The sequence below is a fragment of the Mastomys coucha genome, unplaced genomic scaffold (genome assembly GCF_008632895.1).
Source record: "Mastomys coucha isolate ucsf_1 unplaced genomic scaffold, UCSF_Mcou_1 pScaffold8, whole genome shotgun sequence".
NCBI classification, from domain to species: Eukaryota; Metazoa; Chordata; class Mammalia; order Rodentia; family Muridae; genus Mastomys; species Mastomys coucha.
Window position 1 is genome coordinate 5,497,642 of NW_022196914.1, and position 17,886 is coordinate 5,515,527.

The 17,886-nt window shown below is 41.8% G+C and overlaps 1 protein-coding gene across 5 annotated transcripts in view; it reads left to right on the forward strand.

Annotated features, from left to right (window-relative positions):
* Nadk2 (NAD kinase 2, mitochondrial) overlaps positions 1–17,886 on the forward strand; it is a 40,029-nt gene that overhangs the window by 612 nt on the left and 21,531 nt on the right. For 3 of the 5 annotated variants that reach the window (XM_031359943.1, XM_031359944.1, XM_031359945.1), the window contains exons 2-4: positions 11,306–11,394; positions 12,188–12,276; positions 13,428–13,509. In XM_031359943.1, coding sequence (XP_031215803.1) covers positions 11,306–11,394; positions 12,188–12,276; positions 13,428–13,509 — 260 coding nt within the window. Of the gene's footprint in view, positions 1–6; positions 197–253; positions 561–11,305; positions 11,395–12,187; positions 12,277–13,427; positions 13,510–17,886 lie in introns of those variants that run through there. The other 2 variants (XM_031359947.1, XM_031359946.1) reach the window with 2 other exon arrangements.

The following is a 17,886-nucleotide window of genomic DNA, read 5'->3' on the forward strand; positions in this document are numbered from 1 at the left end:
GGGGTGCGACGGAGCCCCGCGGGCCACAGGATACACTCAAAGCCCGACGGCCTCCCTCCGATTGCCTGTGGGGCCCCTCGGGCATGGGACTGGGGCGCCCTGAGCCTGCCGTAGAGGGGCTCCTGGGACCGGGACTTGGGAAGCCACGTGTGCCCTCGCCCCTGCCTCGGAAGCACGGACTCCTATCGTTGAGAAGGTGAGGGTTGATCGCTCTGTTTGCCCTGGCTACCCGGAGAAAGAAGATTCTCCAGCTCCGCCACTGGCCGCGGAGAGAGGGCCGAGGTGCCGCGGTCACACCCCCTTCGCGCCTGGGGACAGGAGGCCTGGCCAGGGAAAGCCCTGCTGGAATGTGGTCGCCTGCCTGTCTAGGGTCTCTGACTGCTTGAAAAGCATGTGGTACAGAGAGGCAGGAAAGCTGACCCGAGATGTGTTTTTGTGTTGGAAGGTCAGATAAGGAACAAGTGAGCAAGCTCGTGGGGGAAGGGATGAGCCCCTGCCTCTGAAGTAACAGGGCCTCCGCCGTACACCGTGTTTGGTGTATTTACGAATAGCTTTGCCAGGTATGCAAACTCGTGCGAGTATGTGTGTGGGAGGGATTGAACCCAGAGTTCGAGCTTCCCCATTTTTTTTTAAATTGATTTTGAGCTACCCAGTAACTTTCGGGAAATGGGCTGTTAGCAATTTATCTAGAAACCCACCCATTGTGCCTGTAATTGTTGACTCTAGACACCTGAAGGCTCTAGAATTAATTGTATATAACGATTACTCAGTTATGTACAAGAATAGGTAGGTTGTCTGTTTTAAAATGATGCCTGTTACCTTCACATTTTTATTTTAGAGACAGAAGAAACAAATTGTAAATCTTTGCTTAGCTACTGCCTCTTGTCAGTATTGTTTGGCAAGTTGACGAGGTGCGTCACTTAGTGGAAGTTAGTGCAAAATTTTCTATCCCTGAAGTATTTGAAAGTATTTCTAGAAAACATTTGCAGTCATTAGTAGAGTATCAGCCGTTTGACTGGGGTAGTTTGTGTGGTTGAGTGAAATGAATGCAGTGAGGTGGGGGAATTGTGGGCTAGATGAGAGTACTTTGTTTCTATTTTGGAAAAAGAGGCGTGTCCTTTTGGTTATATGCCCGACTTTGCAAGGTTCACCTTTTAGAAATTGTGAAATACCATGTATGCTTAGTCTCACACAATTTTATCTAAGTGTCTCTGGATTTACAATAGTACACTCAAGGAAAAAAAAAAACAACAGAAGTGAATCGGGGTTCTCACGTCTACCACACAGAGTGGGATTGAATGCCAAGAGCTCAAGGCTCTCCCTGGTTTGGTGTGACTGACATTCTTTGTGCTTTTTAACTTCCCTGGCCCTCATGACTGAAACAAAACTTTTGTGCTGTAATGCTAGCTTTCAAAAGTTCATTCACCTAGCTCCTGATGGGTTGGGCTAAATAGCCTCCAAGGTCCAGTCTGGAGCCAGCATTTTGAAATGATTTCAAGGATTCTGGAAACTAGGTGGCATCTGAGTTGAGATTAACTCTTGTATCTCTGAACGAGATGGCCTATAATAAAACTTCTTAAAATGTAGGGGTAATCGGTGCCTTTAAAAACTCGAACTCTGCCTTGGTGTAGAGAAGCCTCCTAATGTTTGCCTGTCCCTGGGTGATGCAGTTAGAATAGGCTCCCTTTGAAGTATAGCCGTTGGGCTCTACAGCAGTCCTGTGATCACCAAGAGGCTGCCATTTATTTTATTGTTTCCCTAACTGACCGATGGGAGTTGGTTTTGCATTGATGTCAAGGACAGTATTTGCGGTGAGATTGCTTTAGATGTACCCTGGGTAAGAACAGCTCAGGGATACCAGGCTGTGAACTTCTACCGCCATGAAGGTAGGAACAGAAAGAATTTTATGTTGTATACTATACTGTTGGGGTCAGACTTCCAAAGGTTCATGAATTGGTTATAAAAGGAAGTGCCCAAGTGCTTGCCTCACATCACTGCCACCCTGTTACTGTTTCCACAGTGTCGTGGCAACATGATTTGCATGAAAGCATTCGCTTTTGTTAACCTGTGTATGTGTTGTGTGTGTGTGTGTGTGTGTGTGTGTGTGTGTTCGCACGCGCAGAATCATTCTGTATTGGGGGGTACTTGTTAAAGTGCAAATAAGAGATTAATTGATAGTGCTGGAGTGCCCTTGTAGTTGACTCTCGGGTAGCCTCTGGGTTTCTGACTTTGTAAAGGTAAAGAGTTCTATGAAGCATCTTTTTAATTGATGAAGCCCGTACAGAATTATATCTTTTAGCTTTGGGCAAAATTTTGACCTGTCAATTAATTTTCCTGGTAGTTTTGCATCATTTCAGAGCTTTGCCTTTCTTCCCACGGAGTGGCCAATGACTTATCTTGGGAATGGAAGACTTTTAAAAGTTAAGGATCTTGCTTCCAAGTCCTATGATCCTGCAAAGGCATAAACTACTCTTCCAGCCTATTTGTGCCACAAGAGGTGAAGCTGGAGGCAGAGGCAGGACTCCTAAGTGGGCTCCTTGACAGTCACACGTTAGATAGGACGAAACTGATTCGGCTAGGATATTCTTGCCCAAACCACACTTTGTTAGCCAAAGAAAAAGTGTTATTTAAAATCCTTAGTTGTACAGATCAGATAAGAAATAGACAGTTTTCACTTTGCTTCCTCTCATTCTGTTGTAACCTCAGAGGAAGCATCTTTAATGGCTTGCTTTTTTTAGATACAATAGGGTAACGTAATTTCACTTAATGACACATCTTCTGGAGTAAATTATTTCTGTTTATTGCCTTGGTAGCTGGTTCTTAGGTAGAGGTGTAACACCTTGCTTTTGTTTCCTCTTGTTACACACACACACACACACACACACACACACACACACACACACGATAGTATGGCTTAGATTGTGGTAGTGGGCAGATAACTCTTTCAAGGCACAAATGCAATCAGCTGTGTAAGTAGTTACCAAATTAAAGAACGTGACCTGGTGTCCTGCCAGGGCCTCCTAACTGAACCTTGTTGCTGTCAAATCTCCCAGCCTCAGGCACCAGGGTGATCTATCTAAGGGTAAACATCTGGCCTCTTGGCTCCTCTGCTTGCCAGTACCTAGAGGCTCCCTGCAACCCAAAGAATGTATTAAAGTGCAGATTCCTGAACCTTCCCTCTCCATTCTGATTCAGTGTGGAGAGTTCCTCCTATACTTTGCTTCTCTGAACCATGTTTTACCATAAAATTACTAGGGATGAATCTTAGAGATATACATGTTTTCTGTCTTCCAGTTCCCGTTCATCCTTTGAGGTCATGTTCAGACATAACCCTTCCAAAAGTCCTTGATACTTGCCTCTGCCTACTAAGGTCATGTTAAATATTATGAAGACATGATGAAAAATGCCAGTCTGTGGTTATTTCTCACTTAGGGGCAGGTGTTCTTGCTCACCATTCTCCCTACTCTTCCACCCTCTCCTACCCCTATCCCCGTTGAGATCATGGGGAAATGATTATGATGTTGGTCCTCTTCCTGAGGCTGGTGCCAGCTTTTTCACATTGGGCCTTATTGCCATCGGACAGTATTCCATGTTAGCTGGCAAGGCAGTGATCACCAACATGGGCTCTTTAAAGGAGTTTCAGGCTGAAATGTTTGAGAAACAAATCAAACAAATGATGATTTTGTTGTCAGTTTGTCAGAAAAAGGTTTTAAGTTCTGTGTAACGTTCCGTGGAAAATAGAGGCTGAGAGTATACTTCATTCCACAAGTGTTTGCATCCAGCGGAGAGGATTGACAAGCAAGCAGCATGCTTTCCTCCTTTCTTCGCCATCTTCCTGCTCTGAGCAGCTGCCAGGATTTGCAGCTTGCCTGCCCAGCGGGTTTTCTCTTAAACTGAACTAAGATTGTCCCTGAGTTTCCAAGAGGAGGCAGATTGAAAGTCACTGCGGCTGAAATGCCCTGATCAGTTCTCACTGTTAGCAGCGTTGCCTGGAGGAGTGTTAACTGCAAGAGTGTGGCCAGCCATACCAGTGTCAGAGGCTTTGCTTTCCAAACCTTGGCCACTCTTCCTGTGATCTGAAGTGTGGGAAGTCAGTTCTGTATAGACCCAAGTCTTTTATTTATTGCTGCATGTTTTTATTGTGACCAGAAAAATTTAAGTGGGCTTTATTTCAATTTACTGATAAGTAACAGAAGTATATAATTTTAAATACCAGCCACTGTGACACTTATTTTCATGCCTTAGAGGAATTAATGTTGTGTTTTTCTTTATGATGAGCCCTTAGATATGCGTCATGTAGGAAATTTGTCCCATTTTTGCAACAGATTAGCATTCGAGCAAGGATGGGTCACCCAAATGAAAGCTTTATACTTGAAGTGGCATTGCTTTGGTTGTCCCAGAGCAGGTTGCTTTTCTGAGATCACCAAAATGAACCAGAAACTTGGAGTTAACACTAGAGACGTGGTAATCAGTTCATTTTACACTGCTGCCATCAAACCCAGGGCCTTGTGCATGCTATGCAGTGCTCTGCCACTAAGCTATGTCCCCAGCCACAGGGAGTGGGTATTTGTTTTGTTTTGTTTTGTTTTTCTTTAAAATAGTTGCTTCAAGGCAGCTGTAGTTGTGAAGTGCTGCATCTTTCGTAAAGCATGTTTGTAATAGAGACTATAATTTAAAAGTCCACATTATAAACACCTTCCAGGGCTTCCCAGATGGCCCAGTGGGAAAAGCAAGACTGAGCACAGGAGTGGGATATCCAAGGCACACAGTGGGAGAAGAGAACCAGCTTCTCAGGGTGTCCTCTACCTCCACCTGTGTTGGTGGCACATATCCAGTAAATAAAACTGTAGCCATTGTTTAAATAAAAACTTGTTAGGTGTAATTATACAGTACTTAATGTGTCTTCTCAGTGTTTTTATTTAGTGTGTGCATTATTTAGTTAGTGGTATAGCCCAGGTGAGGGCACTCGGAAGAGGCGGTTCTCTCCTTCCATCCCATGGGTCCAGGGAATCAACCTCAAGTCATCAGGCTGAGGCAAGTGTCTTCACCCTCTGAGCCATCCCAGCAGCCTGACTTAATGTGTTTGATAAGTAGCTATTTACCAGGCCATGTACCGAACCAGGGACCAAAAAAAAAGTTTCCAGAGTGTGGAAGAACTATTACATAGTATTCTCACTCTGAACATCCAGAAGAGGAAGAGAATAATTAGGAAGGTAGACTCTGGTGAAGGAGGGAAAGACCTTTGGTCTATTTTACAGATTTTACATAAAATTTTTTAGTGATATGTTTAGGTCTCCAGTTATGAAATATTTTAAGCCTGTAGAAAAGTTTCGCAGTAGCAGGATCCCCGTGTGTTTAATCCTAGAGTCAGCAGATGCAGCTTTTAAAATGGATGTGTGTCCTGCACACATGAGTCAGGCCAGAAGATGACGTTGGGGATTAACCTCAGAAACATTTCCCAGCTCCTTCTCAGAGGAGGTCTCTCATTGGTTTGGAGCTTGTCCCTTAGGCCATACTGGATGGTGGTAAACCCCAGGGATTCTCTGGGATCCCCCAGTCTCTGCTCCCCAGCTCTGGGATCCTAAGTGAGGGCCAGCATGCTCAGCTTTTTACTCAGATGCTTGGGATTGGATCAGGTCATCATGCTTGTGTAAAAAGTACGTTCCCAAGTGTGCCCGTGCTTGTTTGTATGTATACTGTATGTATGTATGTATGTATGTATGTATACATGTATGTAAGTATGTATGAATGCGTGTATATATGTATGCATGTATAGTAACTATTAGAAGTATAGACCTATCCATCCAGTTGGTCTCTCCTGCTCCCACCTTTCCATGGGTGATCTCTACTTGTTTGAAGGAGCTAGGTGTATACTATTGTCATGCAGATGGTTTTATATTGATATGACTCTCCACAAATAGATAAAACGTTTTATGCATCTTTAAAAAGTTACAATAATGATGTAGGTTTTAGAACATGTGCCTAGTATTTACAAACTTGCATTCCTTACTACTTTAAGTTACCTATATTGATACAAATGAATTAACTATGTAGTAATTGCTACATAGGTTTCTCTTTTGGGATAATTGTATGTTGTTAGCAGTTTTATTTCACTTTTAAAAGTGATTATTACTGTGCATGTGCCTGCATGCATATTGTGTGCGGGTGCACATGCTGCAGCATATAGGTTGAGGTCAGAGGACAGCTTGGTAGATAGAGTTGGTTCTTCCCCCCTCCACCTTGTCCTGTGTTCCAGGAAAGGAGCTCAGGGAGCAGGCTTGAGTGATCAGTGTCTTTACTTGTTTAGGTATCTTTACTAGCCTGGTCATTCTGCCAGCACCAGTTTAGAGCACTGTTAAGGACAATTCTAAGTAAAAGTCAATTTCTCATATGCATTGAATGTGCCCCCTAATCTGAAAGTTACTACCAACACTTAGCAAGCTTAACACTTGTCAGTATTATAGAATGAAATGATAACCCTTTATTTTTGAGATGTTACAGATATTGAAGGATGGAAAGATTTGTATGTGTGAAGAGACGAAACCAAGGAATGAAGTTCGTCTTATAGCTAACAAAAACAGACTTCGTGATTCGGTGAAAAACTTCACATTGTGACTCTGGACTCACAGGAATAAAATGCTACAGGAAACTGTTTAACCTAATTAAATAGAGTATATTTTATTTTCTGTCTAATCAAAATGTCCTATCCGGCTATAATGTATCTCGGGGCATGGTCAGACAGGTAGGCTGGACACAGTAGAGGGACATCAACTGTTCCGAGAGTCAGCGGTCTCTGCTAATGCTCTCCAGGCTTGTTTTGGCAGTAAGTCCCATTGTTGGCGGGGTCTCTCTTTATAGGAGTAGGGTGCGTGGGGTGGATAAGGTTTTGATTTTGAGTATTTGGAGACTAGGGTGAAGATGACATTTCTGGTCTTGATTAGGTTGGGGATGAGAGTTGATCAGACTTTTAAGGAATTAGTTTAGAAAACCCACAGCCAATCTTTTATGTTCATCTCTGAAAGAGCTGATGTGGTCCAGAGCTGAAGACGGCCGGCCATGTAGAACTCGACACAGTTTGGAAAAAGTTCTTGTGGAGCAATAGATAAGCTGGCTGACTGGCTGCGGAGGTTGAATTTGAGAGAAGACTTGAGGGTGACAACTGGGTCTATTCAGTTATCTAAAGAAACAACGCTTTATTAACAGGCATGCAACTCTCAGCACATAAAGAGTGGGGCCATGTAGTTGTTTAGATGTTCTAGGGTGAGATGTTGGAAAATTAGAATCTGAATCAAAAGAGTTTGAGCTACCAGGATAGATTTCAGTTACTGGTTCATACGTATGCTGGCAGCCTAGTCCCTGGGTTGGAGATAACTCTGTAAAGAAGTGAGCGCTGCTAAAGAAGCCAGGGATGGAGCCTTGAGCATACTCACACACAGAAGACACACAGAACCACAGTACTGAACAAAGGAAGTGAGTGCCTGTGAGATAAAGGAGAAATGATCCAGGATCAGTGAGTTTTAGCCAGAAGAGTCTGCAGGAGGCCGTGCTGCAGGGTTGGTTTTGTAGCTGCTGAAAAGGCCCTGCACACACTGCTCAAGCAGTTTTGAGTAATAGCAAGCCACCTGGTTAAGTATGTAAAAGGATGCTTGAACCAGCCCTAGTGAGTTGACATGGCAGACTTTGATTGTCTTACACAGCTGTGTTTTCCATGTGAGGTAAGGAGACTCTTTATTGACCTTTAATGGAAATTAAAGAGTCCAAAGCAGTAACACTTGACTCACTGGTAAAGCAAGTTTCAGAAATTTGTAATTGTAATGAGTTTAATTTAAGGCAAGTTAAGAAGTAAAAATGCTGAAGACCATTTAGAAAATTGCATGTTTAAAATCTCTGTAAACTGTGGCAAATCTGCCCTCAGTTTTTATTCTCTGATACTGCTGTGCATGTTGACACCAAGGCAGTGAGGGAAGGGGTGTTGGGCTAGGGGATTTATGTAGGAGAAACTGAGTGCTTCTAATGAGATAGTCTGTCTATAAATGTTCTTTTAGATTCTTTTGCTTTTTCCAACTTGAATAATCATTCTATTTATTTCTTTAATGGAAATAAGGCAGGCATTTTTGAAAAATACTATAAATGAATATGATTTTGAATATGTAATATAGGACATTACAAAGTCGCATATTTCTCAAACTTTTAAATTGTCAACAATTTTACAAGAATTCATACTTGATTTTTTTCTTCTGATTAACGTGAGGTTTTAGGTGTTTGAGACCACGTTATTTCAGGGATATATAGCTAGCTGTCTGTTCTACCAGTTTGTGTCTCACTACTAGCGTGAGTGCTGCTTACATGTTCAGGATATTCTAGTTGCTGTTTCTAACGTGTTTCCTGAAATGTTTCACCATGTATCTGATTAGTGTGGCTAGTCCTTGTTAGTGAACCCAGCTACTCCACCAGCTCCACCAGCTCCACCAGCTCCACCAGCTCCTCCATCAGCTAGTATGTGAAAGAAAACACTACAGGCAATTGCATTCTCTGGGACATTGTTGACTCTCAGGTAGAGAGTGTTTTCACAAGGAGAAATTTGAGATAAAGACATTGCTGGTCCACAGCTAATCTTTATCTTAATTTCCTGTAGCCTGCTGAGAACCAGGAAGTAAGAGAAGTTTCTTAGCCTGCTTATGTCCTTTGTTCCAGAGTGTATGTTCATACGATCCAAACCAAAAATTGGGACAAAAGAGCCAATACTTGGACAGATTATTGAAGTCTGGAGGCCAGAAACTCTAAAATTTTATTTCTAGCAAGTGAGAAATGATAAATTTGATGACAGTATTCCGAAAGACTTCTTGTCCCTTTAAAATACTTGTCATCATTCTGGGCTATTTGTAGTCTCCATTTAATAGATATAATTAAGCTTAATTACTATTTAAATAGACAGTAGTCTGATACTCAAATATTTGTGCGCATTACATTTTTAAAATCTTAATTTCTAGCTTTGTCAAGTGCTCACTTCTAAAGTGAAATTGTGTGTGGTGCTACTATAAAAAATAATATATTCCTTCCACTTCTTGGCCTCTTCTCAGTCCTGACCAGGTAGAGATTGCTAGCTTTGCAGGCAACCTGTCACTCAAGTTGTCCTTGGAATCTGCTTATGTACTGTTGTTGCTTTTCTGAGACATGGGTCACTAGCAACCTGTCCTCCCCACAAAAAGCCAAAACATGAGTGAATGAATGAATGCATGAATGAATTCACTCAGCAAATGCTTATCCAGTAATCAGATCCTCAGGGTACACGGAACAGCAGAAGATCACTGTTGTTGTATTAATTATATTCTAGTAAGGGGACATGAACAGGTTTTTAAAAAATACATGCACGGTAAATTTAGATGTAGCAAATGCAGTGTGGAGGGAACAAAGACTTTGGGAAAGAGTAAATGGCTTTGTATCTGTGAGTGATAGGCACGCCCAGGGCCGCAGCTTTGCTAGTAGTTAGGCTCTTACACTATAAGGCTGAGGAGAGCCAGGGTTCTGATGCAGGAGGGAGAGTGTTGTAACAAGTGCAAAGAAAAGAGCGCAGAGAGTTACTGGGTCTTCGTAGTTGGTCACCGGTGTGTCAGAGTGAGGGGTCTGTGTGGGGCGTAGTCTGGAGGACCAGCTGACATAGGGAGCTGAGCAGAGGTCCACACTGTGGTTGTCCACATTGTGGTAGAAGTGAGCCTACATGTGTGCAGTGATTTGGTAACTGGATATGGGGATAAGGAAGGAGGTGGTCTCAAGTGTGACTCCAGTTTTGGCTTAAGCTCTAGGTGAGGAATCCTTAGAGAAGAAAATTAAGACTTGGTATTGAACATATTAAAAGAGGCGTGTGGGCCAATTTGTGCTGAGTCCAAACTCTTTAGAGCTTGGGAGAGCAATTGGCTCCTGAGCATCCATATACAGATTTCTTTCGTAGTTCTGGAACAGGGTATCGTGGAGGAGAGGGTAGAGAAGGAGGGCCTTTTGGTTCATCCTCCTTGAGAGGTGGTTGATGTGAAGTTTTATATTGGAGTAAAGAGGGACAGAAACCTCAGGGTAAGTGCTGTGCGTGTCCTTAGAGACCAATGATTTGTGTTGATTTGGTTGCGGTAAGTGAAGGGTTTCTAGTTAGCACTGAGTGAGCTCACTGCTGATTTGAGCTGAATGCAATGATTCCAATGGATAGCTTGTATGGCTATCTGATACAGTTTAGTATTCATCTATTAATTTTCATGACAGCCAAATGTTTTCTGTACTCTTTTAGGGTTCATACAGTTCTCTTAAATGTAGAAAAAATGTAAAAAAAATTTAAACAATTCTTAGTGCTGTATTTGTAAAAAAATACTGGGAAGGGAGGCTCAAAGTATTAGCGCTTAATCATTCCTAAGAAATAAAACATTTGATTTTATTTTTCTTAAATGCCTTGCACATTACTGTTATGTTTGTAATCTTGCAGAAGCAAAATACAGTTGTGAAAAATTAGTAAGTATTCTTTTTGTTTTTTTACAAAGTAAAGCACAAGGCAGCCATGATGGCACACGCTGGTGGGAGAAATACTTGGGAGGCTGAGGAAAAGTAGAAGTTTGAGGCTATCCTCGGCTACACAGTGAGACTGCGATGTAGCCATCCCCCAAAGTAAAATACATACTAGATCATATTTTAGAAGTTAGTTTTCCTCTGTAATTAAGTAGTGATACTATTTAGATTTCATATTGGACACATACTTCATTCACATTTCACTTTCTAGATTACTTGTCTTTGGAGTATTCATGGTAAGAAGATACACAACTCGAATCAACTAGGAAGTACAATGCTTAAAGAATATACTTCTGCATATCTAGATGGTGTCTTTCCTCAGAGACATGCCCAGCTCTTTGCTAGATGACGCAGGGCAAAATGCAAAGTGGGTCCATAACTGTGAACACGGCAGCCAATCCAAGTGGGCCAAAGGTCAGCTAACTGCCTCGCTCGCAACAGTGATAGCTTGTCTTTGGCCCACAGGTGCTCTGGTAAAGGCATATAAGAAGCCATATAGAGTATGCCTTTTGGAAACTGTTGCCTGCATAATTCACAAAACTTGATCTGAATTTGGTACTAAAGTTATGATTTTTCTGAAGTCTGGCCTTTAGTTGAATTTGAGCTTGTAGTTTCATAGACAGTTACTAATATGGGCCTTGAATTTTTTTGTTTTATGTAGGGCTTTTAATGACATTGTGTTATGTGTAATATCTTGATGTAAAATAGCATTTCTTTCTTTCTTTTTTTTTTTTTTTTTTTTTTTTTTTTTTTGTAGCTTGCATTGAAAGGCTCGAGCTACAGTGGACTACTTGAGCGACATCATATTCACACCAAAAATGTAGAACACATAATTGATAGTTTACGGTAAGTCCATGTGATGGGGTCTTACAGGGGATTTTATATTCAGGATTTCTGATCTCACTTGTCCTAGCAGCTAATTCTTAGATTGTTAGTAAAACTTGACACACTTCCAGAAAATTATATTGAGATTAAAAGACCAGATTTTATAATTTTTCTAAGGAAATTTCTGTCTTATTCTTAAAATTCATATGTTTTCAGTAACTGTCTCCTAGGGAAGTGCTATTTCCTCAGTTCACTCAATACTCAGCGGGCTTCCACTGTATGAGTAATAGATACAAGTGTTCATTAAAGTGTTCCTTGGGTCTAACAAAGACCATCGTAGACTCCTCAGCTTGCAGTTCAATCAGTTTGTGACTTTAAAAGAGGAGTCTAAGAACATGCCAATCACCAAATACTTGGAGTGTCTGCCACTCTATGAATATTTGTTGAACTTCAGATAATAGTTGTTTTTTAATAAATATGTAAGTTTTACATAATAAATATAAAAACACTTTTATATTAAATCTCAGCATCAGAAACAGAGGAAAGTGAAGTTCTGATCACATTTGTTTTAAGTCCTGTGGAGATTTGGTTTTGATTGTCAATGTTTATTACTTCCTGACTTGTAGTAGTTAATTGGCTGTATATGCTAACTTCACAAACTACACCTAGATTTGTTTCTATAACAGATTATTATTATTATTATTATTATTATTATCATTATCATTATTATTATTTGGTAATACTCTGCCTCTTAGAAAATATCCGTGTCTTAGATATGTTACCAGAAGAAACTGTGTGCAACTTCTTATCCTAGGGATGAAGGGATCGAGGTTCGCCTGGTCAAGCGGAGGGAGTATGATGAAGAGACTGTTCGATGGGCAGATGCTGTCATAGCTGCAGGAGGTAACTGCTTCCCAGAGACAAGGTGCTGGGCACTGCCTGCTTTTCCTGGGTGCTGTTTCCAGGTTGCTGGAGTCCAGCGGTCTTTAATCCTTCAAGTCCTGTGAGACAGGTTTTTGTTGTTGTTGTTGCATTTTTTCTTAATGCCATTTATAATTCTTAATTCTTGAGGCTGTGAGGCTCTCTGTGTTTTCTTTAGTCGTAACTTGAAGATCTCACCTTTAAATTCAGAGGATACTTTGTGGGAGTATTTTGATTTAATAAAGAGCCAACGGTGAAAATATATTGCTGTTATCATTATTTGTCTCCATCATACCAAAATGTACTTTTTCTTGAGTTTTGTAATTATTAGTGACCATTTTTCCAGCTTTAAACTGAAAGTAGTTATTGCAGAGAAGACATTAAAATATGTCTTTATTAAAATATCATAAATCTTTGAACTGGTTTAGTAGGTCAGGGAAGCAGATGTTTGAAATTAGAGCCCAGTCCTAGACAATGATGTCCAGTTGGGTGACATTATTGTCATTTGATTGGTTGTTGAGGAGAGAGATTCTGCCAACCGTTCTAATGTGCAGGACTACTTTTCTGCCTGTTTTGGCCCTGTTGAAATCCTAAATCTGTGCAACAAGCACAACTCAGTGCAACAGGCTCAGTGATGTACAACAGGCTCAGTACAGTACAGCAGGCTCAGCACTGTACAGCAGGCTCAGCACTATACAACAGGCTCAGCACTGTACAGCAGGCTCAGCACAGTACAGCAGGCTCAGCACTGTACAGCAGGCTCAGCACTGTACAGCAGGCTCAGCACAGTACAGCAGGCTCAGCACTGTACAACAGGCTCAGTACAGTACAGCAGGCTCAGCACAGTACAGCAGGCTCAGCACAGTACAGCAAGCTCAGCACTGTACAACAGGCTCAGTACAGTACAGCAGGCTCAGCACAGTACAGCAGGCTCAGCACAGTACAGCAGGCTCAGCACAGTACAGCAGGCTCAGCACTGTACAACAAGCTCAGCATTGTACATCAGGCACAGGTGGAGGGGAAGCTGTCAGTCCGCCGGGAGGGTATATGATTTAAAAGAGGATTACTAGTTTCCAGAATGATGTTACAGCTGCTTCATAAGACAAGTCTGTTTGTGTCTTACACTCTACTAGGTGATGGCACGATGCTTCTGGCTGCGAGTAAAGTTCTGGACAGACTTAAGCCTGTCATTGGGGTCAACACTGATCCGGAACGGTAAGCGAGGACATGTTTATTCTATAATAAGTAATTTTATAGAGTTAGTTTTTAAAATATTCACATGCAGACATTTCTGCTTTGTGTTGTGTGTTGCCTGTTTTTTATGAATCTTAAACTTTTAAAGCTCTATTCCGTATTTTCTCTGGTACTCTTGATGTAGGCTCTGTTGTTTCAAGGATTTTTCCATAGTGCATGATGTTGAAGTGCAAGCACCATGAATATTAGATTCTGTTCTTAAACCCATTTAGTAGAAAATGGAGAGTTGACCAGGAGACTGCCGAGCCCCTGGGCAGACTGATGTGCATCCCTCCTTATACACCTCTGTTACAGTGGCCAGGTCTGGGAGAGTTCTGTGTTGCTTTCATTTGTCTGAAAACTTTTGTTTCTTTCTCAGCTTTACTGACATTTACTCTTTCCTTTATTCCAGCCAGTTAGAGCCATGACTATAACTGGACATTATGTACTTTGTCTGGACTTTTCCCACCTCCATAATCTCCTTCCTAGGAACACACACTGACCTTACTGGTAGTCTTATCCACTCATCCCGTAGTCTGCCCTTTAGTATTCGGTACCTAGGTCTCCTCTATTTTCTTCATTTCATTTATTTCTTTGATGGCTCCTTAAATATTTTTAAGTCATTATCTTTCTCCTCAACTCAAGATTAGCTAGTCTTCCTTTCTATTCCTATACCATGCTTGAAAGAAATCATGCACAAAAAAACCCAAACTTGAAACTTGGGCTCCCTAGCATTTCCGGCTTCAGAGTTCTCACTGCTCTTGGGATCTGGCCTTGCCTGCAGCCTTCTTACCGTCTCTTCTCTCTGTTCTCCACTGCACTGCTCAGGGGATGCTCACTTTTGTGTACTGCTGCATCTCTTCTCCCTGAGTCAGCCCTCCCCATGCTCACCACGCAGTCCCTTTCCACTGTGGTCCCCCCCCAGGCCTGCCTGCGGCTCACTCGGGACCATGCCTTTTCAGGATGACTTTGTACTTCCTTGTCTGCATCTTGGTTGCTGTCCCTTTCCTTCCCACAAGCCCCAACATAGCTGTGCTCTCACTTCCCAGGGCTGAACCTTTGAGCCTTTCCTGGATTTGTCCTCAGCCAGGCCACTGATACTGTTTAGGAGACCAGTGACATCCTGAGCCAAGCACACACTGCAGCTTCTGTACTTGTTGACTTGGGGGTTTAAGCGTAGCTCTTCCTTACTCTCTTGGCATTTAAAGATTTTTTTCTTCCTTCCTCTGACTTCTTTGTGTCTTTTTTTTCTTTTAAAGGAGCTCATTTCTGGTCCTTGGTCTGTAGTGCTGTTTTCATGGGTTACAGTTTGGGTCTCCTCCGTAGTGTGCCCACTGCAGTCACTATCCTTCATACCGTCTCAAGCCTCACAGCCCTATCCCACCCGAGGAAGTCTGGTTCTATGAAAGCATGCCCGGCTCGGCCTGCCTTTCCTTGGATGTTTTTAGTTTTAGCACATGAATCCTTCAGCTCAGGAAACTGGTCCTTAGGGGTCACCTTCACTGAGTCACAGACTCGTTATGTCATGGTCCCTGACTATTTTCTGCTCTAATCCCTCTTTTCCATGTTCTTCTAGCAAATTGGCTTTTCATCGGCTGTATTAACCAAACAGCTGTGTACAGGTGGTCACTGATTTTCTCTTCTGATTCCTTTTGAATAAATGGAAGTTGTTACCTGGGATGAAGCTGTGAGTTCATCCTTAATCTCTCATCACACTGGTAATAAATTCTAGAAATCATCCATTGATTCTACCTCTCAAAATATTTTAAATTCTTTGAGAATTTCATACTGTGGATTTTATCAATTTGCCTTAACTCCTCCCAGATCTACCTCCACCTCCCCATTCCTACCCTCTCAACAACTGCTCACCTTTATTTATTTATTTAACTTAGCTCAATCTTTGCTGTCCATATGCTTGTGAATATGGGACTGTCCACTGCAGTGTGATTGGCCTATCAGGAGACACTAACTGAAAACCGATCCTGCTTTCCCTAGACACTATCAACGGTCCAGTGCTTTTGAGTTGGAGCTGGGGCTATGCACTCCTCCTGCTCCATGCCCTGTAGAATGGCTGGACCATGCTTGGTCCTTGACCAGAGCCTGCCATGCGCAGAAGATACTGCTGAGTTCATGTATTAGTCTTCACTGCCACTAAACACTGCTGTTGTTAAAAATATTTCAGTGACCAAGTGTTCACACATGGGAGCCTGTGGGGACGTTTTCTACACAAGTAGTGACACACCTCATGGTCTGTCTCTAAAGTGCAAATCTAATTATAGTTACTTGTTAATTAAAATCCTTTACAATTCCCCTCTGATCCTGAGGATACATTGCGAATCTCTTAGTTAACACGTGCGCTCTCCACCATCTGTTGCTAATCTGTTCTTCCAGTCTCATCTGTCCTTATATATCCCCAGGAGCTATATATTCTTCAGTTGGAAAAAAAAGCATGTGTGGATTTAAACTTTACCCAGAATCTTTCTAGAGGGCTCAGTGTGAACTGTAACCACATGAGCATCTGTTCACACCATGGTGGTTGGAGACTCACTCAGGGACACTTTGGCTCTGGCCGGCTTTGTTGACATAGGAGGTTGTGGGTGCTGTGAAGGAGGGAGTGAGTGCTCCAGAGGGCCTGTATGGTTTTCACAGTTTTTATGTTCTTCTGTCAGGCGTTAGCTTGTGCTTATGCCATGCCAAGCTTACCCATGGCTGTTCCCTCAAGATCGTGTGAAATGCATGCTGTGGTTCCTACGGAGGCTGCCTTGGCCGCTTCCGAAGCTCCCTGCACAGACAGCACTCAGCCAACAGCTTCCTCTTCTCTTACACTGTTAAGTCTTTCGGGTATAGGACCTTGTATCTTAATTTCACTAGCATTCACGTAGTTTTACACATAGTATTCAGGAAGCTTCCAAACAATAAATGTAATTAAAAGATCTTTGGGAGTAGATCTAGGACTTTAACCTAGCCAAATTAATGTTCTTTGAGTACGTGAGATCATTAATTTAGTAATTAACCTTCGACTTTAGTGTTGATGCATGTGGGCTTTAGAAATTCTTAATAGCCTGTTTTTATAGCATTAAGATAAGAGGTTGTTAACTTAAGTAATTTTATGGTTGAGTTATATTTTCTTTTTTTAAAAGCTGGCTTTAAGTCATTAGCCTGCCAGATTTGACTGAGGCCTTAGATCTACCCATGGAGGCAAGAAGACAACTCAAAGAACTTCTAAAATCTATTGTTCTAAATAGAAAATAGAGAAAAGGGAAAGCTGTACCTCATTTGTACCTTGTCGTGAGGTCAAAGAGGTCACCGAGGGCTGCTGGGGCATTTGGCCTTCATTTGTGGCAGAGCATCCACTTTAAGATGGCTCACTCCTGTGGATTCATCTGAATTAAAAATATCATTCAATGGGTCTTCTCTGTCTTCTGCACTGACTACTGAGCTTGGTAAATGAGTAGCCTTGGACTGCCACGGAGGTCAGCCTCCCTCATCATCCTAATAGTCCCACCCTCTGTGGCTTTGTTCCTGCTCTGTCAGAGCTGACCAGTGAAGTTGGTGAGATACTCAAAATCCTAAGCCTGTTCTGAGTGACATTGGAGCTTCTGTGTTGGCTTGCTCATCAGCTGGTCAGTTACCATGATACTGAGACCACTGTAGTACCCTGTGAAGAAAGACTCATTAGAGAATTCAGACCTGCTTGTAACTAGCACTAGCTTGTCAGCCTTAAGCAATCTTGGAAATAGATGTAGTCAGGCCTTGATCACCCAGAGCCCAAGCTGATGTCTGAGCATATGACCTTAAGAGAGTGTAAGCTTCTATGGACAGTAGTTTACACTTGGGCTTGACCTAAGGAGATATTTCCTATCGAATAACTGTTACCTTTTATATAGTAAATAAACATTGTGTTAAGTATTAGTGGATATAGAAATTTTGAATGTTCCAGGCTTGTGATCTCAGCACCTGGAGTTGTAAGCAGTCTGTGATACTTTGTCTCAAAGGAAAAAAAAAGAAACAAGAAAAAAATTTTAAAAATGAGGTCCTGCCTGTTATTGACTTCTGTAAATGGAGAAATTTATTACCTGTACTTGGAAAAAACTTCTTTCTCTACTCATTAATGTACATTTTAGAATTTATTAATTTATTATTCAGACTAGGTTTTGACAGGTCTGCTCTCAGCCATTCCTTCCTGGCTAGAGCACTCAGGCTTGATGATGAGAGTGAAGTTTCCTGGGTATCACTAGGAGTTATGGCATGCTATTGCCCTGTAGCAACCTAAAATGAATCTTACCATTTTGTAATTTTCTACTTTTGAGTTACAGATTTTATTTTATTTTTAATTATGTATATATGACTGTGTGTCTG